General features: G+C 46.1%; 1 protein-coding gene across 4 annotated transcripts in view; it reads left to right on the forward strand.

The window, feature by feature from the left end:
* The window catches only part of LOC106566000 (voltage-dependent calcium channel subunit alpha-2/delta-2), a 329,019-nt gene that overhangs the window by 290,208 nt on the left and 12,119 nt on the right, over window positions 1-26,692 (forward strand). For 2 of the 4 annotated variants that reach the window (XM_045691870.1, XM_045691872.1), the window contains 19 exons: window positions 10,655-10,729; window positions 10,940-11,059; window positions 11,255-11,326; window positions 11,517-11,588; window positions 12,456-12,517; window positions 13,360-13,436; window positions 16,621-16,681; window positions 17,707-17,804; window positions 18,004-18,094; window positions 18,181-18,243; window positions 18,522-18,625; window positions 19,142-19,240; window positions 19,770-19,873; window positions 19,968-20,015; window positions 23,496-23,567; window positions 23,664-23,816; window positions 24,434-24,486; window positions 24,595-24,650; window positions 24,817-24,940. In XM_045691870.1, coding sequence (XP_045547826.1) covers window positions 10,655-10,729; window positions 10,940-11,059; window positions 11,255-11,326; window positions 11,517-11,588; window positions 12,456-12,517; window positions 13,360-13,436; window positions 16,621-16,681; window positions 17,707-17,804; window positions 18,004-18,094; window positions 18,181-18,243; window positions 18,522-18,625; window positions 19,142-19,240; window positions 19,770-19,873; window positions 19,968-20,015; window positions 23,496-23,567; window positions 23,664-23,816; window positions 24,434-24,486; window positions 24,595-24,650; window positions 24,817-24,940 — 1,604 coding nt within the window. Of the gene's footprint in view, window positions 1-10,654; window positions 10,730-10,939; window positions 11,060-11,254; window positions 11,327-11,516; window positions 11,589-12,455; window positions 12,518-13,359; window positions 13,437-16,596; window positions 16,682-17,706; window positions 17,805-18,003; window positions 18,095-18,180; window positions 18,244-18,521; window positions 18,626-19,141; window positions 19,241-19,769; window positions 19,874-19,967; window positions 20,016-23,495; window positions 23,568-23,663; window positions 23,817-24,433; window positions 24,487-24,594; window positions 24,651-24,816; window positions 24,941-26,692 lie in introns of all 4 variants that reach the window. The other 2 variants (XM_045691873.1, XM_045691871.1) reach the window with 2 other exon arrangements.

The raw sequence follows: 26,692 nt of genomic DNA on the forward strand, positions 1-26,692 counted from the left end.
ATCAGGTGTGTAAAACAAAGACAAAACAAATGGAAAGTGAAAAGTGGATTGGCGGTGGCTAGAAAGCGGTGACGTCGACCGCCGAACGCTGCCCGAACAAGGAGAGGGACCGACTTCGGGCGGAAGTCGTGACAGTACCCGCCCTTGACGCGCGGCTCCAGCAGCGCCCGACACCGACCTCGGGGACGACCCGGAGGACGAGGCGCAGGGAGATCCAGATGGAGACGGTGGAAATCCCGCAGCAACGAAGGGTCCAGGACGTCCTCGACCGGCACCCAGCATCTCTCCTCCGGACTGTACCACTCCCACTCCACGAGGTACTGAAGGCCCCTCGCCCGACGCCTCGAGTCCAGGATAGCTCGAACAGCATACGCCGGGGCCCCTTCGATGTCCAGCTTCCTGGAGTGGACCAGCAACCACCAGCCTGAGGAGAGACACATGGAAAGAGGGATTAATATGATAATCTCGGGGAAGCTGTAACCTGTAGCATACCTCGTTCAGTCTCCTCAGGACTTTAAATGGCCCCACAAACTGCTGACCCAGCTTCCGGCAGGGCAGGTGGAGGGGCAGGTTTCAGGTCGAGAGCCAGACCCGGTCCCCCGGTGCGCACACCGGGGCCTCGCTGCGGTGACGGTCAGCGCCCTCTTTTTGCCGCCACACGGCCCGTTGTAGGTGCACATGGGCGGGGTCCGAGGTCTCTTCTGAGCGCTTCAACCATTCGTCCACCGCAGGAGCTTCGATCTGGCTCTGATACCACTGTTCCAGAACCGGCTGATACCCCAGTACGCACTCGAAAGGAGAGAGGTTAGTGGAGGAGTGGCGGAGTGAGTTTTGGGCCATCTCTGCCCAGGGGATGAAGGCCGGCCACTCCCCCGGCCGGTCCTGGAAATATGACCGCAGAAACCTAACCAAATCCTGGTTTACTCTCTCCACCTGCCCGTTACTCTCGGGGTGAAAACCTGAGGTGAGGCTGACCGAGACCCCCAGAAGTTCCATGAACGCTCTCCAGACCCTGGACGTAAACTGGGGACCTCGATCAGAGACTATGTCCTCAGGCACCCCGTAGTGCCGGAAGACATGAGTGAACAGGGCCTCCGCAGTCTGTAGGGCCGTAGGGAGACCGGGCAAAGGGAGGAGACGGCAGGACTTAGAAAACCGATCCACAACGACCAGGATTGTGGTGTTGCCCTGTGAGGGAGGAAGATCCGTCATGAAGTCCACCGACAGGTGCGACCACGGCCGTTGTGGAACGGGTAGGGGTTGTAATTTCCCTCTGGGCAGGTGCCTGGGAGCCTTGCACTGGGCGCACACCGAGCAGGAGGAAACATAAACCCTCACGTCCTTGGCCAAGGTGGGCCACCAGTACTTCCCACTAAGGCAACGCACCGTCCGCCCGATGCCAGGATAACCAGAGGAGGGTGACGTATGGGCCCAATAGATGAAACGGTCGCAGACAGCAGACGGAACGTACAGGCACCCAGCTGGACACTGGGGGGAGTGGGCTCTGTGCGTAACGCCCGCTCGATGTCCGCATCCAGCTCCCACACCACCGGTGCCACCAGGCAAGAGGCTGGAAGTATGGGAGTATGATCCATGGACCGCTCCTCTGTGTCATACATCCGAGACAGTGCGTCTGCCTTAGCGTTCTGGTAACCTGGTCTGTAGGATAGAGTGAAAACAAAACGTGTAAAAAATATGGCCCACCTTGCCTGGCGAGGGTTCAGTCTCCTCGCCGTCCAGATATACACCAGATTGAGGTGGTCAGTCCAGATGAGAAAAGGGTGTTTAGCCCCCTCAAGCCAATGTCTCCACGCCTTCAGAGCCTTGACAACAGCCAACAGCTCCCGGTCCCCCACATCATAGTTTCGCTCCGCCGGGCTGAGCTTCTTCGAAAAGAAAGCACAGGGGCGGAGCTTTGGTGGTGTGCCCGAACGCTGAGAGAGCACGGCTCCTATCCCAGCCTCGAACGCGTCCACCTCCACTATGAACGCCAGAGGGATCCGGATGAGCCAGCACGGGAACCGAGGTAAACAGAGCCTTCAGGTAACCAAAAGCCCTGTCCGCCTCAGCCGACCACTGCAGTCGCACCGGTCCCCCCTTCAGCAGTGAGGTAATGGGAGCTGCTACCTGACCAAAACCCCGGATAAACCTCCGGTAGTAGTTGGCAAACCCAAGAAACCGCTGCACTTCCTTTACCATGGTGGGAGTCGGCCAATTACGCACGGCTGAAATGTGGTCACTCTCCATCTCCACCCCTGAAGTGGAAATGCGGTACCCTAGGAAGGAGACGGACTGTTGGAAGAACAGATGTTTCTCAGCCTTGACGTACAGGTCATGCTTCAACAGTCGACCAAGCACCCTGCGCACCAGGGACACATGCTCGGCGCGTGTAGCGGAGTATATCAGAATGTCGTCAATATACACCACTACACCCCGCCCGTGCAGGTCCCGGAAAATCTCGTCAACAAAGGCCTGGAAGACTGATGGAGCATTCATCAACCCGTACGGCATGACAAGGTACTCATAGTGCCCTGAGGTGGTACTAAATGCCGTCTTCCACTCGTCCCCCCCCTCCCGCTCCTGAGATCCAATTTTGTGAAGAAGCGCGCCTGTGCATTGACTCGATCGCACTGGCGATGAGAGGCAGCGGGTAGCTATACCTCACTGTGATCTGATTGATCCCTCGATAGTCAATACACAGGCGCAGACCCCCATCCTTCTTCTTCACAAAAAAGAAACTTGAGGAGGCAGGTGAAGTGGAGGGCCGAATGTATCCCTGCCCCAGGGATTCGGAGACATATGTTTCCATAGCTGCCGTCTCCTCCTGTGACAGAGGATACACGTGACTCCTGGGAAGTGCTGCGTCTACCAGGAGATTTATCGCACAATCCCCCCGTCGATGGGGTGGTAATTTAGTCGCCCTCTTCTTACAGAAGGCGAGAGCCAAATCGACATATTCTGAGGGGATGCGCACGGTGGAGACCTGGTCTGGACTTTCCACCGTAGTCGCACCAATGGGAACCCCCACACACCTCTCTGAGCACTCTCGTGACCACCCCTTGAGAGTCCTCTGTTGCCACGAAATAGTGGGGTTATGACAGGCCAACCAGGGTAGGCCCAGCACCACGGGAAACGCAGGACAATCAATAAGGAAGAGACTGATTCTCTCCCTGTGACCCTCCTGCGTAACCATGTCAAGTGGAGCGGTGGCCTCCCTAATCAGCCCTGACCCTAATGGTCGACTATCTAGGGCGTGCACAGGGAAGGGCATATCCACAGGTACAAGGGGAATCCCTAAACTATGAGCAAATGAACGGTCAATAAAATTCCCAGCTGTGCCTGAATCTACTAGCGCCTTATGCTGGGAATGCGGGGAAAACTCAGGAAATGAAATAAACACATACATGTGAGCAACAGGGGGATCTGGCTGAGCCTGGTGCCGACTTACCTGGGGTGACACGATAGTGCCCTGCCTGCTGCCTCTACTCCCTGAGGAACTCCCCCAGCACCGACCAGCAGTGTGCCCTCTGCGGCCACAGATGGTGCAGGGAATGGCCCCTCCTCCGGTCGCCCTAAGTGCAGCACCTCCCAGCTCCATGGGCGTCGGAGCGGAGGTGTTGGGGGATGGAACTGACAGGTACCGATCCGGACGTCGGCGGGCAGTCAGCAGGTTGTCCAGCCGGATGGACATGTCCACCAGCTGGTCCAATGTGAGGGTGGTGTCTCGGCAAGCCAACTCCTGACAGACGTCCTCGCGCAGACTGCACCTGTAGTGATTGATCAGGGACCTGTCGTTCCATCCCGCGCTGGTGGCCAGGGTCCGTAAGTCCAAGGCAAAATCCTGAGCGCTCCTCGTCCCCTGTCTCAGGTGGAACAGACGTTCACCCGCCGCTCAGGCGGGTGGTCGAACACTGCCCGAAAGCGGCGGGTGAACTCTGCGTAATGATCCAACGCCGCATCTCCCTCACACCATACGGCATTGGCCCACTCCAGGGCTTTGCCTGAGAGGCAGGAGACGAGGGCAGACACACTCTCACACCCCGAAGGAGCCGGGTGGATGGTCGCCAGGTAGAGCTCCAATTGTTGTAGAAAACCCTGGCATCCGGCAGCCGTCCCATCATACTCCCTCGGGAGCGCGAGTCGAATCCCACTGGGACCAGGGGAAGGAGGGGTGAACAGTGGGACCTGTTGTAGTGGGACTGGTGGAGGCGCTGAAAAACCTCCTCCTCTCTCCAAACGATCCATAGTCTGCAGCACGCGATCCATGGCAGTGCCCAGACGATGCAACATGGTCGCGTGCTGCTGAACGCGCTCCTCCACTGGAACTGGGAGTTCATTCTTCAGGTGAGTGATTCTGTAACGGGTCCTATGTGTGGCTGGGGAAGAGAGTCAGGCGCAGGAAAGCAGATATGAGTAATTAACGTACTTTTACTCAAAATGTAAAATATACAAAGTAACAAATACACGCAAACCATGACAGACTGAAAATACAATAAACAATCACTCACAAAAACCCATGGGAGAACAGAGGGTTAAATAATGAAACAGTAATTGTGGGATTGAAATCAGGTGTGTAAAACAAAGACAAAACAAATGGAAAATGAAAAGTGGATCGGCGGTGGCTAGACAGCCGGTGACGTTGACCGCCGAACGCCGCCTGAACAAGGAGAGGGACCGACTTCGGCGGAAGTCGTGACAAGAATAAACTGGATGATATCCGTTCTAGACTATCCTACCAACAGGACATGTTTTTTTTTTTATATCTGATGTTTCACCGAGTCATGGCTGATTGACAACACGGATAATATGCAGTTGGCTGGGTTTTCCATGCATCGGCAGGACAGAACAGCTACATCTGGTAAGACGAGGGGGGGGGGGGTGTGTCTATTTGTCAATAACAGCTGCTGCACTATGTCTAATATTAAGGAAGTTCCGAGGTATTTTGTTCGCCTGAGGTAAAGTACCTCATGATAAGCTGTAGACCACACTATCTACCAAGAGAGTTTTTATCTATATTTTCATAGCCGTTTATTTACCACCACAAACTGATGCTGGCATTAAGACCGCGCTCAACGAGCTGTAAAAGGCCATAAGCAAACAAGAAAATACTAATCCAGAATCGGCGCTCCTAGTGGCCGGGGACTTTAATACAGGCAAACTTAAATCCGTTCTACCAGCATGTCACATGTGCAACCAGAGGAAAAAATCTCTAGACCACCTTTACTCCACACACAGAGACGCATACAAAGCTCTCCCTCGCCCTCCATTTGGCAAATCTGTCCATAATTCTATCCTCATGATTCCTGCTTAGATGCAAAAACTAAAGCAGGAAGTATCAGTGAGTCACTCAATACGGAAGTGGTCAGATGACTCGGATGCTACGCTACAGGACTGTTTTGCTAGCACAGACTGGAATATATTCCAGAATTCATCCAATGGCGTTGAGGAGTATACCACCTGTCACCTGCTTCATCAATAAGTGCATCGACAACGTCCCCCACACAGTGATTGTACATACAGTACCAGTCAAAAGTTTGGACACACCTACTCATTCAATGGTTTTTCTTTATTTTTACTATTTTCTACATTGTGGAATAATAGTGAAGAAATCAAAACTAGGAAATAACATATATGGAATAATGTAATAACCAAAAATGTGTTAAACAAACGTGTTAAACAAATCAGCTTCATGAGGAATGCTTTTCCAACAGTCTTGAAGGAGTTGCCACATATGCTGAGCACTTGTTGGCTGCTTTTCCTTCACTCTGCGGTCCAACTTATCCCAAACCATCTCCTTTGGGTTGAGGTCGGGTGATTGTGAAGGCCAGGTCCTCTGATGCAGCACTCCATCACTCTCCTTGGTCAAATATCAATCAATCAAATGTATTTATAAAGCCCTTTTCACATCAGCCAATGTCACAAAGTGCTATACAGAAACCCAGCCTAAAACCCCAAACAGCAAGCAATGCAGATGTAGAAGCACGGTGGCTAGGAAAAGCTCCCTAGAAAGGCAGGAACTTAGGAAGAAACCTAGAGAGGAACCCGGCTCTGAGGGGTGGCCAGTCCTCCTCTGGCTGTGTCGGGTGGAGATTATAACAGTACATGGTCAAGATGTTTAAACGTTCATGGATGACCAGCAGGGTCAAATAATAATAATCACAGTGGTTGTAGAGGGTGCAACAGGTCAGCACCTCAGGAGTAAATGTCAGTTGGCATTTTATAGCCGATCATTCAGAGTTAGAGACAGCAGGTGTGGTAAAGAGAGCGGGCCGAAAACAGCAGGTCCGGGACAAGGTAGCACTTCCGGTGAACAGGTCAGGGTTCCATAGCCGCAGGCAGAACAGTTGAAACTGGAGCAGCAGCACGACCATGTGGATTGGGGACAGCAAGGAGTCATCAGGCCAGGTAGTCCTGAGGCATGGTCCTATGGCTCAGGTCCTCCGAGAGAAGAGAAAGAGAAAGAGAGAGAAAGAGAGAGAGAATTAGAGGGAGCATACTTAAATTCACACAGGACATCGGATAAGACAGGAGAAATACTCCAGATATAACAGATTGACCCTAGCCCCCCGACACATAAACTATTGCAGCTGGCTGAGACAGGAGGGGTTGGGAGACACTGTGGCCCCGTCCGACTATACCCCCTGACAGGGCCAAACAGACAGGATATAACCCCACCCACTTTGCCAAAGCACAGCTCCCACCCCACTACAGGGATATCTTCAACGACCAACTTACTACCCTGAGACAAGGCCGAGTATAGCCCAAGAAGATCTCCCCCACGGCACGAATCCGAGGGGGACGCCAATCTGGACAGAAAGATCACATCAGAGACTCAACCCAGTCAAGTGACGCACCCCTCCTAGGGACGGCATGGAAGAGCACCAGTAAGCCAGTGACTAGCCCCCATAATAGGGTTAGAGGCAGAGAATCCCAGTGGAGAGAGGGGAACCGGCCAGGCAGAATACATCAAGGGTGGTTCGTCGCTAGAGTGCCTTTCCGTTCATCTTCACTCCCCTGGGCCACACTATACTCAATCATAGGACCTACTGAAGAGATGAGTCTTCAATAAAGACTTAAAGGTCGAGACTGAGTCTACGTCTCTCACATGGATAGGCAGACCATTCCATAAAAATTGAGCTCTATAGGAGAAAGCCCTACCTCCAGCTGTTTGCTTAGAAATTTTAGGGTTAATAAGGAGGCCTGCGCCTTGTGATCGTAGCGTACATGTAGGTATGTACGGCAGGACTAAATCAGAAAGATAGATAGGAGCAAGCCCATGTAAGCTTTGGAGAAATATGCAGATTTAAAGAGGAGTCCGTAATTTGCTTTCTAATGATCATGATCTTTTCCTCAAAGAAGTTCATGAATTTTTTACTGCTGAAGGGAAAGCCATCCTCTCTTGGGGAATGCTGCTTTTTAGTTAGCTTTGCGACAGTATCAGAAAGACATTTTGGATTGTTCTTATTCTCCTCAATTAAGTTGGAAAATAGGATGATCGAGCAGCACTGAGGGCTCTTCGATACTGCAAGCTAATCGGAAGACTTCCAGTTTGGTGTAGTGCCATTTCTGTTCCAATTTTCTGGAAGCTTGCTTCAGGGCTCTGGTATTTTCTGTACACCAGGGAGCTAGTTTCTTATGATAAATGTTCTTTGTTTTTAGGGGTGCGACTGCATCGAGTATTACGCAAGGTTAAATTAAGTTCCTCGGTTAGGTGGTTAACCGATTGTTGTACTCTGATGTCCTTGGGTAGGTGGATGGTGTCTGCAAGGGCATCTAGGAATCTTTGGGTTGTCTGAGAATTTATTGTATGGCTTTTGATGATCCTTGATTGGGGTCTGAGCAAATAATTTGTTGTGATTGCAAACGTAATAAAATGGCCCTTACACAGCCTGGAGGTGTGTTTTGAGTAATTGTCCTGTTGAAAACAAATGATAGTCCCACTAAGCACAAACCAGATGGGATGGCGTATCTCTGCAGAATGCTGTGGTAGTCATGCTGGTTAAATGTGCCTTGAATTCTAAATAAATCACAGACAGTGTTACCAGCAAAGCACCCCCACACCATCACACCTCCTCCTCCATACTTCACAGTGCGAACCACACATGCAGAGATCATAAGTTCACTTACTCTGCGTCTCACAAAGACACGGCGGTTGGAACCAAAAATCACAAATTTGGACTCATCAGACCAAAGGACACAGATTTCCATTGATCTAATGTCCATTACTTGTGTTTCTTGGCCCAAGTAAGTCTCTTCTTATTATTGGTGTCCTTTAGTAATGGTTCCTTTGCAGCAATTCGACCATGAAGGCTTGATTCACGCAGTCTCCACTGAACAATTGATGTTGAGATGTGTCTGTTACTTGAACTCTGTGAAGAATTTATTTGGGCTGCAGTCTGAGGTGCAATTAATTGCCAATTTCTGAGACTAGTAACTCTAATGAACTTATCCTCTGCAGCAGAGGTAACTCTGGGTCTTCCTTTCCTGTGGCGGTCCTCATGAGAGCCAGTTTCATCATAGCGCTTGATGGTTTTTGCGACTGCACTTGAAGAAACTTTCAAAAGTTCTTGAAATTGACTGACCTTCATGTCTTAAAGTAATGATGGACTGTCATTTCTCTTTGCTTATTTGAGCTGTTGTTGCCATAATATGGACTTGGTCTTTTACCAAATAGGGCTATCTTCTGTATACCAACCCTATCTAATCACAACACAACTGATTGGCTCAAACGCATTAAGAAGGAAAGAAATTCCACAAATTAACTTTTAACAAGGCATACCTGTTAATTGAAATGCATTCCAGGTGAATACCTCATGAAGCTGGTTGAGAGAATGCCAAGAGTGTGCAAAGCTGTCATCAAGGCAAAGGGTAGCTACTTTGAAGACTTGCAAATATAAAATATATTTTGATTTTGATTTGTTTAACCTCTACGGGATCGGTGTCCCTATGCCGTTGGACGGTTGAGCTAACGTGCGCTAATGTGATTAGCATGATGTTGTTAGTAACAGCAAACCTTCCAGGACATAGACATGTCTTATATGGGCAGAACGCTTAAATTCTTGTTAATCTAACTGCACTGTCCAATTTACAGTAGCTATAACAGTGAAAAAATACAATGCATTTGTTTGAGAGTGCACAACAACAAAAAACTTTTATCACGGCAACTGGTTTGATACATTCACCTCTGAAGGTAAATAATGTACTTACATTCAGTAATCTTGCTCTGATTTGTAATCCTGAGGGTCCCACAGGCCATCTAGATGTGTGAAAGTTAGTGTATAAGCTAATTATCCATTCCTGGGAGTGTGTAAACTTTAATGTTGTATTACCATAACATTTTTGTATGTTCTCTATATTAGGCACTTTTGGGCAGACTTGATACGAAATATTGTCCAGTATTGCAATGCTTTACTGGATCATTCTGAGACTTTGCACACACACTGTTAAATTGTGCCCAAACTGCAATATTATGTTATGGCCTTTCTCTTGCATTTCAAAGATGATGAAACTTATTTTTTTTGAAAATGCATGTTTTTTGGTTTGTATTATCTTTTACCAGATCTAATGTGTTATATTCTCCTACATTCATTTCACATTTCCACAAACTTCAAAGTGTTTCCTTTCAAATGGTATCAAGCATATGCATATCCTTGCTTCAGGTCCTGAGCTACAGGCAGTTAGATTTGGGTATGTCATTTTAGGCAAAAATTGAAAAAAAGTGTCAGATTCTTAATTAATTAATTAATTAACTTCTTATGGATCAAATCCCGTTAGCGGGATCGATTTGACAACATCCGGTGAAATGGCAGATGGAATATACTGTGTACAATAGCAGATAAAATGAAAGTGGAGCGAGTTCCAGGTCGCGCGCCCCAAACAAAACAGTCCACTTGGCTCTACACTCAGAAAGGAAAGAGCTACTTCTTCATTTCTCAAAGGAAAAACATCAACCAATTTCTAAACACTGTTGACATCTAGTGGAAGCCATGGGAACTGCAACCAGATGCCTTATAAATCTAGTATCCCATAGAAAACTAATTGAAAACACAGTCATCTCAACAACAAAAAATAATTTGATGCTGCTACAGATGTAAGATCTTAATCTGATCACCCTGTTGCAGGAGAACTTTCCTGGTAATGTAGGAAATGTAAAACGAGTGTATTTGGGGGATGAAAAAGGCTTCTGAAGCCTTCTTGATTTTCCCGTACAAAAAATGTATCAACCTCTACAAAAGGTTCCACATAATAATTCACATTTCTTGTTGCTGCCGGATTATTTTCCTGCTGTAACAAACTGGCTAAAATTAAGATCCTACGTCAGTATGACAAATTGATTCAGTTCTAGGATGTAGATATACATTAATCAGCTGGCATAAGGTGTAGATATCGATTAATCAGATGTACACATGGTAATAAATCACAGATGGTGAGGACAGCTTTTCAGCAGTCAGTCTAACGCCCCTGTGTGTGTGTATGTGTGTGTGTGTGTGCGTGTGCGTGTGCGTGCGTGCGTGCGCATGTGCGAATGTGCAGTCTCTGGCTCTGCTATCGTAATGTGAGAGGCTGACTGATGGTGTGATGACATGATCAGTGACAGAGGTGTAGATGCTCATATAGTTGATCAGGAACCATTAACTGGAATGTTTTTATACAGACGCAGCTTGTCCTTGGTGTCATGGGAGTGGATGTTGCGATCAACGAAATTAAGAGGAAGACACCAACATACAGGGTACACACAGACACACACAGATGAATGCACACACACACACACACACACACACACACACACACACACACACACACACACACACACACACACACACACACACACACACACACACACACACACACACACACACACACACACACACACACAACACAGAAGCAGAAAAATTATATATTTTTTCACTGGTTCTAAGTCTCGTTTCTCTCCCTACAGCTTGGAGCCAATGGATACACCTTTGCGATCGACCAAAATGGCTATTTGCTCCTGCACCCCAACCTGCAACCTAAGGTAGGATCAAGACTGTCCTCTATGCATCCCATCCTGCAACCTAAGGTAGGACCCAGACCATAGTAATAGAATGAATAGAACAGGCTTCATTCTATTTCTATGTCCCAGATTTTCCCCCTGACTCTTCCTGACTCTTTTTCTACATCATTAGTATTCCTCTGTTCTGACTTTTTCTTGACTTTTCTACCCAGATACTGGTATTATTCCGTCTGTCTGATTGGCTGCCTGTCTGTCTCTCAGATCATTAACTTCAGAGAACCTGTCACCCTGGACTTCCTGGATGCTGAACTAGAGGACAGTAAAAAGGAGGAGGTAAATACAGTTCAGACAACTAAACACCCACACATCTCTAACATTGTCATGGTTACTACAGCTGTATGACAGTGGTCCAATGACCAAACCGTTGAATCAAATGTCACAGTTAATTTTTGTTAAAGTATATGAAACTCTCCATCTCTTTTTTGCCTTCCTCCTGTTCTGTCTGTTTCTCTCTCTCCCTCAGATCCGTCGAGAAATGATTGATGGCAAATCAGGGCAAAAGAAAATCAAGACTCTCATTAAGTCAGTTGATGAGGTAAGTCATCAATATATGGCTCAGCCATGATCAATACTGGCACCATCCAGATATATGAGGCTTAGCCATGATCAATACTGGCACCATCCAGATATATGAGGCTTAGCCACGATTAATACTTGCACCATCCAGATATATGAGGCTTAGCCACGATCCATACTGGCACCATGCAGATATATGAGGCTTAGCCATGATCCATACTGGCACCATCCAGATATATGAGGCTTAGCCATGATTCATACTGGCACCATCCAGATATATGAGGCTTAGCCATGATCCATACTGGCACCATCCAGATATATGAGGCTTAGCCATGATTCATACTGGCACCATCCAGATATATGAGGCTTAGCCATGATCCATACTGGCACCATCCAGATATATGAGGCTTAGCCATGATTCATACTGGCACCATCCAGATATATGAGGCTTAGCCATGATTCATACTGGCACCATCCAGATATATGAGGCTTAGCCATGATCCATACTGGCACCATCCAGATATATGAGGCTTAGCCATGATCCATACTGGCACCATCCAGATATATGAGGCTTAGCCATGATCCATACTGGCACCATCCAGATATATGAGGCTTAGCCATGATTCATACTGGCACCATCCAGATACCATCCAGATATATGAGGCTTAGCCATGATCCATACTGGCACCATCCAGATATATGAGGCTTAGCCATGATCCATACTGGCACCATCCAGAAATATGAGGCTTAGCCATGATCCATACTGGCACCATCCAGAATAACTGAGTAATGACAAAAATTGTAACTTGTACTGTAGTCCAGGTTGTGTTTGAGGAAGTGATTATGGTGCTGATCAGGGTGATCTGATGTTGTTGTCTGATTTCAGAGGTACATTGATGAGGCCATGCGGACATACACCTGGACTCCAGTGGAGGGCACAGATTACAGGTGAGTGCTAAACTACCAGCCTTCATCTGGATCGAAACCGAAACGGGAGAGACTACCTGAACTTGTCCAATAAAAAACTTGTTTTGTTTGCAAAAAAAAATTCGGTACAAAATGTTTGGTTACGGTTTGCAACGGTGTGCGCTAATAACTACGACCCTGGCGGTAAGACGGAGATCGGACCTGAAGGTATGAGTGAAATCCAACTCTCACCTGACCATAGGAGTGACATCATCTGACCTTGAACTGAGCCTGTGATAAGGTATATAACCCTGTGATCTAGAAACTTGCTTTCCTGCATCAGTCATCAACCACTGGTGTGTGTACATTTAGAGAATACACTCAGGTTATTAATGTGCCTGCTGTCTACATAGTGGATTATTCACCTGAATCAACATTAAGACACTCCTTTTTCTTGTGAAAGAACACTAGTAGGATCCTAAACACAAATGAACTGCATGCTTTTTTCATTTTATTAATCTCCAAAACTAGGTTGAACGGTTGAGGTTGAATTATAATGATATTTACTCCTAGCAACACTGAAAATTAAATTTGATGATATTCAATAGTCCTAGAAATGCCTGATGAGGATTTTTACTGCATCTCTGTTGGCTGGGAGCCAGCTGTTTGGTTTCTGAGCAATGTCCCTCTTTTCAATTCTATAAGCCCGTCATTAAGCTTGAACATTTGAACCTATTTTGTTGTGTGAGTGCAGGTTGTTCACACCTCCCAATTAGGGAATGATGTCATGTTTGTTCAAGGCTCTGTGTGTATTTGTGTGTGTATATATTAGGGCAGATATAATGTGATTCTGATGTGGTTGTGTGTCTGCCTCACTACTCCAGTCTAGGGCTGGTACTGCCCACATACAGTGAGAACCACATCAAGGCTAACCTGAGTGACCAGATCCTGCAGGTGCAGTGTAAGTACCAGGAGACACCCAACACCAGCCCACTCTCTATCTCTCTTTTCTCTCTCTCTCTCCCAAATATGACCTTACGCCCCCCTTACTAAGTCAAGGGGACCCCCCTGGGACCTCCCTGGGTCTCCAGTGAACACCATCGTAGGGACGATCAAAGTGGAGCACTCTATACCCCCCCCCCCTCTCCTCTCCTCCTCTCTCCTTGCCCCCCTCTCCTTCCCTGTGACAGTGACAAGGATATAATGGGAGTAAAACGTTTTCTTATACAGCCTCCTTTATCTACAGCCCCCTCTATCTACCCTCTTGTCTTCATACTGTGCTGTTAACTATGGTGATTTTTTTTTTTCTTCACAACTGTTGAAGAAAAAACCTGAACTAGCAGAAAGGTGAAAGCTGTGGTTTTACTGTGTTACTAAGGTGAAAATAATGGTGATCTTGTGCTATTTATTTTCTTTGCCAAATGCTCTCGCCTCTTCTCCACCAACAAGCAATGATTCTGAAGCGTATGTGTTCATAAACATGTTTTTTTAATGTTTCCAAACCCGTGAAAACAGGCATGCTTTTCACTCTTTTCTGTTTAGTTTTTGTTATGATTTGTATTGAGTTGTCTTCCTGTTGAGTTCCAAGATATGGGATTATTTTCTGTTGGACTGTTCCTTGTTGCTGTTTTGTATTCAGCTTTGGAATCATTCAGTAGATAAACTCCCACGGCCCGTGATGAGGGTCTGTCCTTCCTTCCTCTGTGGGGGTTTAGTGGGTCTGAATGGGGACACCTGTTATCTCTCTCATGCTTTCTTTCTCCAGACCCTGTTGCTCCACTTTTTTCCTGGTTCTTTCTGTTACGTCTATTTGGGGGTTTCATGGTTAACTTTCACCGTGCCGGTTTTGTCCTTTACCGTTTCTTATTTCTTTCAGTTCCTCGACATTCTGATTTCCTATTTTTCTCATTCTATTCTGTTTCTTGTTTGCTCTTGCAAAAAATGTGTTTGTTCTTCATTTCTTTTCTTTCTCGTCTGTTCGACTTAATTGGTTTCTTTCTTTTGAGAAAGCAATATTTTTATTCAAATAATAATTGAATAAAATATTGTCTGTGACCCCCCCTCCCCCTACCCCAAACCTTTCTTTTCTTGCTCACTACCTCTCTGATGGATCCACACAGTGCAATACACCAAGGGCAAGTATACTCCATATTGGTCCACGTTCCCTACCCTTACGTTCTTAACCTCCTCCCACCCTCGCTGACCCCACCCTCACCTGTCCCAGCCTGCTTGCCTCTGTTCCTGCCCATCTTGCCTTCAAGACCCTCCTCTTCCTCCTCCTCCTCCTCACTCTCCACCCACCCAAACACCCACCCACTCACCCACACTCCTGCTGCAGCTCAGACCCCATCTCTCTCAAGATGGCTCCTCCAGTCTCCAACCTCACCCCCACGTCTCTGGTGCTTCAGTCACACTCACAACACCTCCAAACACCCAAAGAAGACAGATATTATCCACGTTCTCTGTTAAAACCTCTGTATTTTGTCCTCTCTACACCTCCCCTCTGTGGATAGCTCTCTAAACTGGTTGTCTCACTTTACTATCCATCTCTCTCTCTTTCCTTCTGTCTCCTCTCTCCATCTCTCTGTGTCCCTTTCTCTCACTATTTCTCTACCTCCATCTCTTTATTCCTCCCTCTCTCTATCTATCCGCTGTCTTGCGATGTCATTGTAGCTGAAAGGATGTCTTAACTCTCACACCAGTGTACAGGAGTTGAAGGAGCCGCCATCGGTTCCAAAAGAACGTCCTCCATATTAACTGTCCTCACACTAGAGCAGGCAAAGCTCTACCTGTAATGATGAAGCATTGTTTGTCATTATAATGTAGTTAAACAAACTGAAGTTAACCCCATTGTTTATTAGTATAACTGAGGCTGGTCCCATTTGAGTTCATTGATAGTGCACCTGAATGTCACCACAGTTTATCAACTATTTACAACATTATTATGACTGCTGCGGGTAAACTATTAATATGTTAGCTTGACTGAGGCCACCGGCATTGTAGCCAAGCTGTTTAAGCCCAGGTGATTAAATCTCCATGTTAGCATAACTAAGGTTATTAGCATGTTAGCTTTAATGAAGTTGACCCTTGAACAATAGACTGTGTTAGTTAGCTCAACCTATATTGTCCCTATCCGTGTCAGCTAGTGCTGCTGACAGATCTCTTTAGGGCCACACTGTGGGTCACCCTGGTCCTCTCATGTTGTTGGGTACGTGGCAGAGCGCCCCGTGGTGTCTGCCTCGTGTGTCGTCCCTCTGTAACCCCTGTCTCCATCAGCTTGTCTCCCTCCTCCCCCATCAGTCCTCAGACTGCTGGGGGAACGGCCCTCTACCTCCTAAAAAAAAAAAAAAACATGACCCGGATGTGCACGGCATTGTGGGTGCAACACTACCTGGGCACTGCAGTCAATTTATCAGTTTTCAAATATTTATATGTATCATCTACTTGTCATCTACTTTCTCTACTTTTATAGAGATAATCTGAAATGTAAAAGATGTCTGATAAAAGCAGCTCTATTACAGTGTTTAATGAGGTTAAGAGTCATAGATATAAAAGTTAGATGTATCTGAATGAAAATGAATAAGGTTAGCTTACTAGAGGTAAAGCAAGTTGCCCTTTGATATGCCCTTCACAATGCAATGCATTTCCCCCTGATTGTGTGTCTCTTGGAGCCGTGTCCCCTGCCAGTCTGAGGGATGACCACTTCCATCGGGACCCCTGCGCCACCCACCTCCCCCTGCAATAGTTGGCCATGTTGATGCCTGCCTGTGAAATGCACTCATTATGGGTTGATCTGTCTGAGAACTCACTTCCCCTCATGATGTGTGATGGAAGTCAGTTCTCCGACATAAAAAAATAACAATTAACTTGAAATCAAAATGGCTGGATTCATCTGGTTATGATTTTTCAATGGTAATGAACTAAAGTGGAAAATGTGAAAGAAGGGAGTGCTGGGCAGAGTCAGGTTGCATTTGAGGCACCATATTGGCTAACGCTGGTGTATCCCCCATGATTCCTCTTCGTTGTTGCTATGGTAACTCCCTTCCGCGTTCCCTGCACCCCTGAAGAACAGCCGCTGTGTACCCAGAACCCCCCACTGCTCTGCTCATGGCTCTTCCCAGATAATCTTCCCCTTTCTGTTGCAGATTTTGAATCTCTGCTGCCAAACAGTTTTGAGTCTGAAGGACATGTATTCATAGCTCCCAGGTAGCCCTGTGTGAATGCTTGCTGTCTTCCCATTTGTTTTGATGGTCCTCACTGTAGTGTCTCCACCACCTTCAGCCCACAACATTACTCTGTTGTTCACTTCCACCACCTTCCTTCAACCCCCAACACTTTAACGTCACACCAATAAATCTCCTCAGCCACTGGTCATTTGTTATTGTCAATCACACCTCGCATTTCTTTTCTTGTGGTGTTCAAGACTGTGCCTTCGATTATTTTGTTGTAGTGTCATTGCTGTTGGTTTTCTCATATCATGGTTTGACTTTGTGCGTTCTTTGTTGACAAAGTGAGGAGTGTAGCGTCACTTGTGTTTTTGTTTTTTACCGTTTCTGACAACAGAATTTATATAGTCTACATTTTGGGAATTTCAGTGCATTCAATCTTTCTCGCCTCCTGCCCCAAAGTAACCCCTCCCATCACAAAACTTACCCTCCCTGCCCCCAGAACTGTTCCTGTGCTACCTCACATACTTTGCATGTCACCAGTTGGTGCTGCATGGTTTTGTGTGTATGCATATTCCAAGGTGTGTTTGTGACTGCAGTATGAATACAGTATGTAATCTTGAGAATACCTACTTGAAGTAAATAAAGATATACAGTATAATGTGTATAAAAAGGTGAATGAAATCCCCCTTTGCATGTTTTCTTTTTGTCATGATCAGACCTTCATCCTGTAAAGCTCCCAGCTCCATGCTGAAAGACTGACAAGTACACTCACTCTGTCTGCTGCCAGTGTGTTGCGTTCACCAGCCCTTCACTCCATATTTCACTCTTGACAGTCTGTCTTGTAGGCATGTTTGAATATCTTGACAGCCGCAGGACATGCATGCGTATGAGTTTCTATGGATTTGTGTGCTGTGAGAGTGTTTGGGAATGTGCATCTGGGCATTGTAAGTAAGAGCTGTCCATATACCCGCTCAGAGAATATGAGAAGCCAGACACATATTGTGTGTTTGTTCTCAACTGTTCTTGGGTCAAAAAAAACATGCTGCCGCTGAATGTCCTCAGGGAATACTGCAACGAGCTAGAGCTCTCCAACAACAACACTGAGTTCCTGCTCAACTTCATCGCTCTCATGGAGAAGGTGACACCTGACTCCAAACAATGTGAGTCCCTCCATCTCTCCAGTTCCCTCTTCTTACAGTAACCTCGCCACTTGTAGGAATGTAATGGCATGATCAGAATTCTCATTGTTTACATTTGACCGCTATACACAGTATTTAAATGCACAGTCACAATCAACAATTTGCTGCCATTCACAATGCCTTCTAAAGCATGTCCCCTTCTCACTGTGGTCTAACCCAGGTGACAACCTGCTCCTTCATAACCTCATCCTGGACACTGGCATCATCAGACAGCTGGTGGAGAAGGTGTGGAAGACCAAAGACCTCACCACGTGAGTAGAGGACTGCATGTGTACTATGTGTTATATCCGGAGTCTGGGTACTTCCTGTATTCTCACTCTCCTATTCTGTGTTGAAGATATGGCTTTCTGGCAGTGTTTGCTGCAACAGACGGAGGGATTACAAGAGTGTTTCCCAACAAGTGAGTCCAGTCTTAATCTACCACCAAACCTTTCTTCAAAGTTGTATGTATTAGAGTACATTGGATGTGCATGTAAAACCTCCCAAACATTGGACCAAAGTGAAGGGCAAAGTCAAGTGCATAAACGTATCTAAATTACTTTTTGTGCTTGTAAACATATAAACCGGAATTAAATATCCAGGATAGCTTGGACCAAGGTATCTGCCAGTATACCTTACAGTTTATCCGTTTCTGGCCCTGGCTCTGTCCGTGAGTTTTAATGTTGTGCTGATCCTCAGGGCTGCTGAGACCTGGGAAGAGGACCCTGAGCCTTTTAATGCCAGCTATTACCGCCGCAGTCTGGACAACAAGGGCTACATCTTCAGAGCGCCTTATCGCACCGGTGAGTCATCATCTGTCTCACCTCCACCCAGACACTACTGTACTACTAAAGCCTTTATGGGATCTGTTCTGTTGATTTATTTGTTATTGACTCCCTCCCCCTGTCCCTGCTCCCTCTTTCCTCCATCCCTCCTCCCTCCCTCCTCCCTCCTTCCTCCTCGATCCCTCCTCCATCCTTCCCCCATCCTTCCCTAACCCATCCCTCCTCCCTCTCTCCTCCATCCTTCCTCCCTCCCTCCCTCCCTCCTCCATCCCTCCTCCCTCCTCCCTCCCTCTCTCCCTCCTCCATCCTTTCTCCCTCCTTCCTCCATCTCTCCTCCATCCCTTCCTCCCTCCTCCATCCTTCCTCCCTCCCTCCTCCCTCCCTCCTCCCTCCTCCATCCTTTCTCCCTCCTTCCTCCATCTCTCCTCCATCCCTTCCTCCCTCCCTCCCCCCTTCTTTCCTTCCTCCCTCCCTCCCTCCTCCATCCCTCCTTCTCGTTCTTCTCCTTCTCGTTCTTCTCCTTCTCCCATGAAGTGAATGATGAGCTGCTAAACCCAGAGAACGACACTATAGGAATCCTGGTCAGCACTGCAGTGGAGATCACAGTGGGAGGGAAAACCATCAAACCTGCAGGTGAGCTGTGCCGCACCTCACTGGGAATCTGGGACTCTGAGAGGGAAGGGTTCATTAGCATTGTTGGAGGTGTAGCACATGGGAATGTGGGGCTAGTATGGAGTAGTTTGATGTATTAATCCACTGCAGGATTTAAAATCTTAATTTGATCACTCTGTTGTCGCAGAGGACTTTCTTGCACAGCAGGTAATGTAAATTGTAGTGTATTCAAGGTGTAAAAACTCTTGTAAAGTTGATAATTTTTGATAATGCAAAATATATCAACACCTACAAAAATGTCCATTAATTATAATCCACATACTAATTCACATTTCCTGTTGCTGCAGGATTATTATCATGGTCAAATTAAGAGAGTACATCTGAAGTAGGTATTTGGAGGGAAATATTTTTGTCATGGTAGGAGGAAAATATCTGTCTCTCTCTCTTTCCCACTCTGTCTTCTCTCTCTCTCTCTCTCTCATGCACACTCTCCCCTTCTCTCTCATTTATTTGGGTATATCTCAATGTCTCTCCCTCTGTGTATGACTAGTGGTTGGAGTAAAGCTGGACCTTGAGGCCTGGGTGGACAAATTCAAGATCCTGGCTAGCAACCAAACAAGTCCAACAAGTGACAACCGCCAAGTCCAACAAACGGTAACAAACATAAGGACAACCAGGAATTAAACCCACACACAAACATATGAAATGTATTTTTTGCTTATCGTTGATGATTATTTGTTTTTGACAGTGTGGACCAACCAGTGGTTGTGAGATGGACTGTGAAGCCAACAGCGAAGTAAGATAAAGAATAATCAGTGGTGTAGTGGAGGGTATATGCAGGTATATGCCAAATACCCACTTATTTTTCAGTGGGCATTGCGTATACTCACTTCTTAATCCCCAGGATGCTTATCAAAGTAGTGTAGGTATACGCCGTATCAATTAATAATGCTGTTTAGCTTAAAATGTTGATCAATTATTATTTCTTCACATTTTCAGTGCAGCAATGTGCACACGGCAGTAGGCCTAGAACGGTGTGAATGTTCCAAAATGCAATTTGTGTGAAAACAACATTCTAAAATGCCCACCGCACATGCAATTGGTTTCATGGACAGAGATGGAAATATTCCTTAGAAATGTTGAGAGGGGAGATCTAAAGATGCAACAACTATCATGGGTTGCTAATATGACTAGGATAATGCCTTAAAATAATTACCTCCAACATCCAAGTTTCAAACAATTAAGGAACAGTTAATAGATAGTGATGCTTATGATAGGCCTAACTTATCAGGAATCAACGTAAGACCCAGATGCAGACACGTCGAATTGACAATGGTTTAATATTCCAACAGGGGCAGGCAATAGACAGGTCAAGGCAGGCAGGGGTCAGTAAGCCAGAGGTGGGGCAACGGTACCGGACTGCAGGCAGGCTCAGGGTCAGGGTAGGCAGAGGTCAAACAATCCAGAGGTGGGGCAAAGGTACAGGTTGGCAGGCAGGCAGACTCAGGGTCAGGGGCAGGGGCAGGCAGAGTGGTCAGGCAGGCGGGCTTAGAGTCAGGACAGGCAAGGGTCAAAACCAGCCTTCCCTGTGGCTCAGTTGGTAGAGCATGGTGTTTGCAACGCCAGCATGGTGTGTGCAACGCCAGGGTTGTGGGTTCGATTCCCACGGGGGGCCAGTACAAAAACAAAAAAAATAATGCATGAAATGAAATGTATGCATTCACTACTGTAAGTCGCTCTGAATAAGAGCGTCTGCTAAATGACTAAAATGTAAATGTAAAAACCAGGAGGGCGAGAAAAAGAGAGACTGGGAAAAGCAGGAACTGAGAACAAAAACGCTGGTTGACTTGACAAACAAGACGAACTGGCAACAGGTATGGAGTTGAAGTCGGAAGTTTACATACACCTTAGCCAAATACATTTAAACTCAGTTTTTCACAACTCCTGACATTTAATCCTAGTAAAAACTCCCTGTCTTAGGTCAGTTAGGATCACCACTTCATTTTAAGAATGTGAAATGTCAGAATAATAGTAGAGAGAATTATTTATTTCAGCTTCTATTTCTTTCATCACATCTCCAGTGGGTCAGAAGTTTACATACACTCAATTAGTATTTGGTAGCATTGCCTTTAAATTGTTTAACTTGGGTCAAACATTTTGGGTAGCCTTCCACAAGCTTCCCACAATAAGTTGGGTGAATTTTGGCTCATTCCTCCTGACAGAGCTGGTGTAACTGAGCCAGGTTTGTAGGCCTCCTTGCTCGCACACGCTTTTTCAGTTCTGCCCACAAATTTTCTATGGGATTGAGGTCCGGGCTTTGTGATGGCCACTCCAATACCTTGACTTTGTTGTCCTTAAGCCATTTTGCCACAACTTTGGAAGAATGCTTGGGGTCATTGTCCATTTGGAATACCCATTTGCGACCAAGCTTTAACTTCCTGACTGATGTCTTGAGATATTGCTTCAATATATCCACATAATTGTCCTTCCTCATGATGCCATCTATTTTGTGAAGTGCACCAGTCCCTCCTGCAGAAAAGCACCCCCACAACATGATGCTGTCACCCCTGTGCTTCACAGTTGGGATGGTTTTCTTCGGCTTGCAAGCCTCCCCCTTTTTCCTCCAAACATAACGATGGTCATTATGGCCAAACAGTTCTATTATTGTTTCATCAGACCAGAGGACATTTCTCCAAAAAGTACGATCTTTGTCCCCATGTGCAGTTGCAAACCGTAGCCTAGCTTTTTTTATGGCGGTTTTGGAGCAGTGGCTTCTTCCTTGCTGAGCGGCCTTTCGGGTTATGTCGATATAGGACTCTTTTTACTGTTGCTATAGATACTTTTGTACCTGTTTCCTCCAGCATCTTCACAAGGTCCTTTGCTGTTGTTCTGGGATTAATTTGCACTTTTCGCACCAAAGTATGTTCACCTCTAGGAGACGACATGCGTCTCCTTCCTGAGCGTTCCATGGTGTTTATACTTGCGTACTATTGTTTGTACAGATGAAAGTGGTACCTTCAGGCGTTTGGAAATTGCTCCCAAGGATGAGCCAGACTTGTGGAGTTCCACAATTTTTTTCTGAGGTCTTGGTTGATTTCTTTTGATTTTCCCATGATGTCAAGCAAAGAGGCACTGAGTTTGAAGGTAGGCCTTGAAATACATCCACAGGTACACCTCCAATTGACTCAAATTATGTCAATTAGCCAATAGGATGGTTCTAAAGCCATGACATCATCTTCTGGAATTTTCCAAGCTGTTTAAGGCACAGTCAACATAGTGTATGTAAACTTCTGACCCACTGGAATTGTGATACAGTGAATTATAAGTGAAATAATCTTGTCTGTAAACAATTGTTTGAAAAATTACTTGTGTCTTGCACAAAGTAGATGTCCTAACCGACTTGCCAAAACTATAGTTTGTTCAGAAGAAATTTGTGGAGTGGTTGAAAAATGAGTCTTAATGAGTCCAACCTAAGTGTATGTAAACTTCCGACTTCAACTGTAAATACACAGGGGATAATGGGGAAGATGGGCGACACCTGGAGGGGGGTGGAGACAATCACAAGGACAGGTGAAACAGATCAAGGTGTGACAAACTGTCTTCTGGTAGATGGAAAGGCTTTCCAAAAAACCTTCTCAATTAAATGTTAACTAGCCTATGTCTACCTGGCAGAATTATATCATAATTACTTGCATCAATCCAGTGGCCATTTGTTTTACAAACTCCATCTCATATGCTACAGAAACACCACTAACCAAACAACAGTGCTAGGTGCCTGGCACTTGAATTAAAGGGTAACTACATTTTTCCTAGACCTCAAAATTGGTCTCCTGGTGTGGTTTAAGCATTGTTGAGGACTTAGAACATCAAATGTTCTTGTTCTTGTTTTTCTATTAAAAAACTGTGACTTTCAGAGCAAAAACCTGAAAAAAAAGAATCGACTCAGTTGACAGCCTGATGTATCTGTTTCAATGGTAGGACTACTATTAGTCTACTTGCACAGTACATTTTGGTTTGGCCTGATTGTGAAAGATCAATATGGGATTTTTCAATGTTTCTCATATAATTCTTTGCACAGGGAAGGTCGTTTGGGAATTATTTAGCAAAATTTGAGTATACTCACTTCTCCAGGCATCACTACACCACTGTGAACAATGCTACTATCATGTTTTCAATGGTACTATATGCATGAAGCTAAGACATAGTTGTGAGTTAAACAGACTAACAGTTGGGGTCTCATGACGTCATGGTTGTCCATCTGCGCCTGTCCATGCAGGACCTTCTTTGTTACCTGGTGGATGACGGTGGTTTCCTGATCATGTCCAATCAGAAGGATCACTGGAACAAGGTGACATGTCCTGACAGTTACTACAAAGCTTTATTGAACCCAGTCTATCCTTGACTTTGGGGCATGTTGTATAATTCTGTTTCCTCTCTTCCACAGATTGGCATGTTCTTCAGTGAGGTGGACCCCTACCTGATGCATGCTCTCTACAACAACTCCTTTTACAACCGGAAGCAGTCCTTTGACTACCAGTCTGTGTGTGACCCCGTGCCAAGCAGCAACACCGGAGCTGCACCAAGAGTAGTCTTTGTGGTAAGGACTTCACACATTCAACAATGAAAGACACGGCTATCGGGCCTCCCGAGTGGCGCAGCGTCTAAGGCACTGCATCGCAGTACTAGAGGCATCACTACAGACCCAGGTTTGATCCCGGGCTTTATCACAACCGGCCTTAATCGGGAGTCCCCTAGGGCGGCGCACAATTGGCCCAGCGTCGTCCAGGTTAGGGGAGGGTTCAGCCAGGGGGGCTTTACTGGGCTCAATGTGCTCTAGTGACTCCTTGTGGTGGGCCGGGCGCCTGCAGGCTGACTCCGGTCATCAGTTGAACAGTGTTTCCTCCGACACATTGGTGCAGCTGGCTTCCGGGTTAAGCGGGCGGGTGTTAAGAAGCTTGGTTTGGCAGGTATTGTTTCGGAGGATGCATGACTCGACCTTCGCCTCCCGAGCCCGTTGGGGAGTTGCAGCGATGAGACGAGAACAAAATTGGGGAGAAAAGGGGGTAAAATACAAAAAAATACAAAATAAATAAGACACGGCTATCACCCATCTGTAATAATGGATGAATGAATGCTTGATAGCTAGCTAATTTAAAATGGTGAACAGTCAATGTCCTTGTGTTCATGTGTCCCCTTCTTTCTCTGTCCCATCAGCCCACCATTGCAGACTTTGTGAACCTGGCCTGGTGGTCATCAGCAGCTGCCTGGTAAGACCAGAGAATACAAGAATACTGTTGCCTGAAACACACACTACTTAAACAGAGCCACATATTTGCACTACCAACATCCTTTAAACAATCTCCCTTTCCACCCAGGTCCCTATTTCAGCAGTTGCTCTATGGAATGGTCTACCACAGTTGGTTTGTCACAGGTGAGTACAAAGTCGAGATATTGTGGTTTCTGCAGAGGTGCTCTATGTTATATCACTGTCCTATATATCTGTTTTTTTATGAAGGACAGTGATTGCAACACTAGAGTGTACTAGTGATTATCTGTGTCCACATCAATATGTATTTGGCTATGTCTGTGTGTTGAAGATGAGGTGGAGGCAGAGGGGATGGACTCCAGAGAGACCAGCTGTGTGACGATACAGACTCAGTTCTACTTCACTAACATCAACAGCTCCTATGACATCCTGCAAGACTGTGGCAACTGCTCCAGGTAGCTTTTACTCTCCACGTACAACTCATACAAACATACACCAACATACAGTGCAGAAAGTATTCAGACCCATTGACTTTTTACACATTTTGTTACGTTACAGCATTATTCTAAAATAGATTAAATTGCTTTTTTTCCTCGTCAATCTGCACACAATACCCCATAATGACAAAGCAAAAACAGGACTTTATAAATGTTTGCAAATTTATAGAAAATTAAAAGAAATGAAATATCACATTTACATAAGTATTCAGACTGTTTACTCAGTACTCTGTTGAAGCACCTTTGGCAGCGATTACAGCCTCAAGTCTTCTTGGTATGACGCTACAAGCTTGGCACACCTGTATTTGGGGAGTTTCTCCCATTCTCTCTGCAGATCCTCTCACTCTGTCAGGTTGGATGGGGAGCGTCGCTGCACAGCTATTTTCCGGTCTCTCCAGAGATGTTCGATCGGGTTCACTCCTGCACATGTGAATTGATTGCCCCCCATCTATCTTCAGAGCTCGTACTGTTAGGTGACCTAAACTGGGACATGCTTAACACCCCGGCCGTCCTACAATCTAAGCTAGATGCCCTCAATCTCACACAAATTATCAATGAACCTACCAGGTACAACCCCAAATATGTAAACACGGGCACCCTCATAGATATCATCCTAACCCACCTGCCCTCTAAATACACCTCTGCTGTCTTCAACCAGGATCTCAGCGATCACTACCTCATTGCCTGCGTCCGTAATGGTTCTGCGGTCAAACGACCACCCCTCATCACTGTCAAATGCTCCCTAAAACACTTCAGTGAGCAGGCCTTTCTAATCGACCTGGCCCAGGTATCTTGGAAGGATATTGACCTCATTCCGTCAGTAGAGGATGCCTGGTTATTCTTTAAAAGTACTTTCCTCACCATCTTAAATAAGCATGCCCCATTCAAAAAATGTTGAACCAGGAACAGATATAGCATATGGTTCATTCCAGATCTGACTTCCCTTGACCAGCACAAAAACATCCTGTGGCGTAATGCATTAGCATCATATATCCCCCACGATTTGCAACTTTCCAGGGAAGTTAGGAACCAATATACACAGGCAGTTAGGAAAGCAAAGGCTAACTTTTTCAATCAGAAATGTGCATCCTGTAGCACAAACGCCAAAAAGTTCTGGGATACTGTAAAGTCCATGGAGAATAAGAGCACCTCCTCCCAGCTGCCCACTGCACTGAGGCTTGGAAACACTGTCACCACCGATAAATCCACGATAATTGAGAATTTCAATAAGCATTTTTCTACGACTGGCCATGCTTTCCACCTGGCTACCGCTACCCCGGTCAACAGCCCTGCACCCCCACAGCAACTTGCCCAAACCTCCCCCATTTCTGCTTCACCCAAATCGAGATAGCTGATGTTCGAAAAGAGTTGCAAAATCTGGACCCCTACAAATCAGCTGGGCTAGACAATCTGGACCCTCTCTTTCTAAAATTATTCCTTGTTGCAACCCCTATTACTAGCCCTTTCAACCTCTCTTTTGTATCGTCTGAGATACCCAAAGATTGGAAAGCTGCTGCGGTCATCCCCCTCTTCAAAGGGGGAGACACTCTAGACCCAAACTGTTACAGACCTATATCTATCCTACCCTGCCTTTCTAAGGTCTTCAAAAACCAAGTTAACAAACAGATCACCGACCATTTCGAATCCCACCGTACCTTCTCCGCTATGCAATCTAGTTTCCGAGCTGGTCATGGGTGCACCTCAGCCACG

The sequence above is a fragment of the Salmo salar genome, chromosome ssa12, assembly GCF_905237065.1.
Source record: "Salmo salar chromosome ssa12, Ssal_v3.1, whole genome shotgun sequence".
In the NCBI taxonomy this organism is placed as follows: Eukaryota; Metazoa; Chordata; class Actinopteri; order Salmoniformes; family Salmonidae; genus Salmo; species Salmo salar.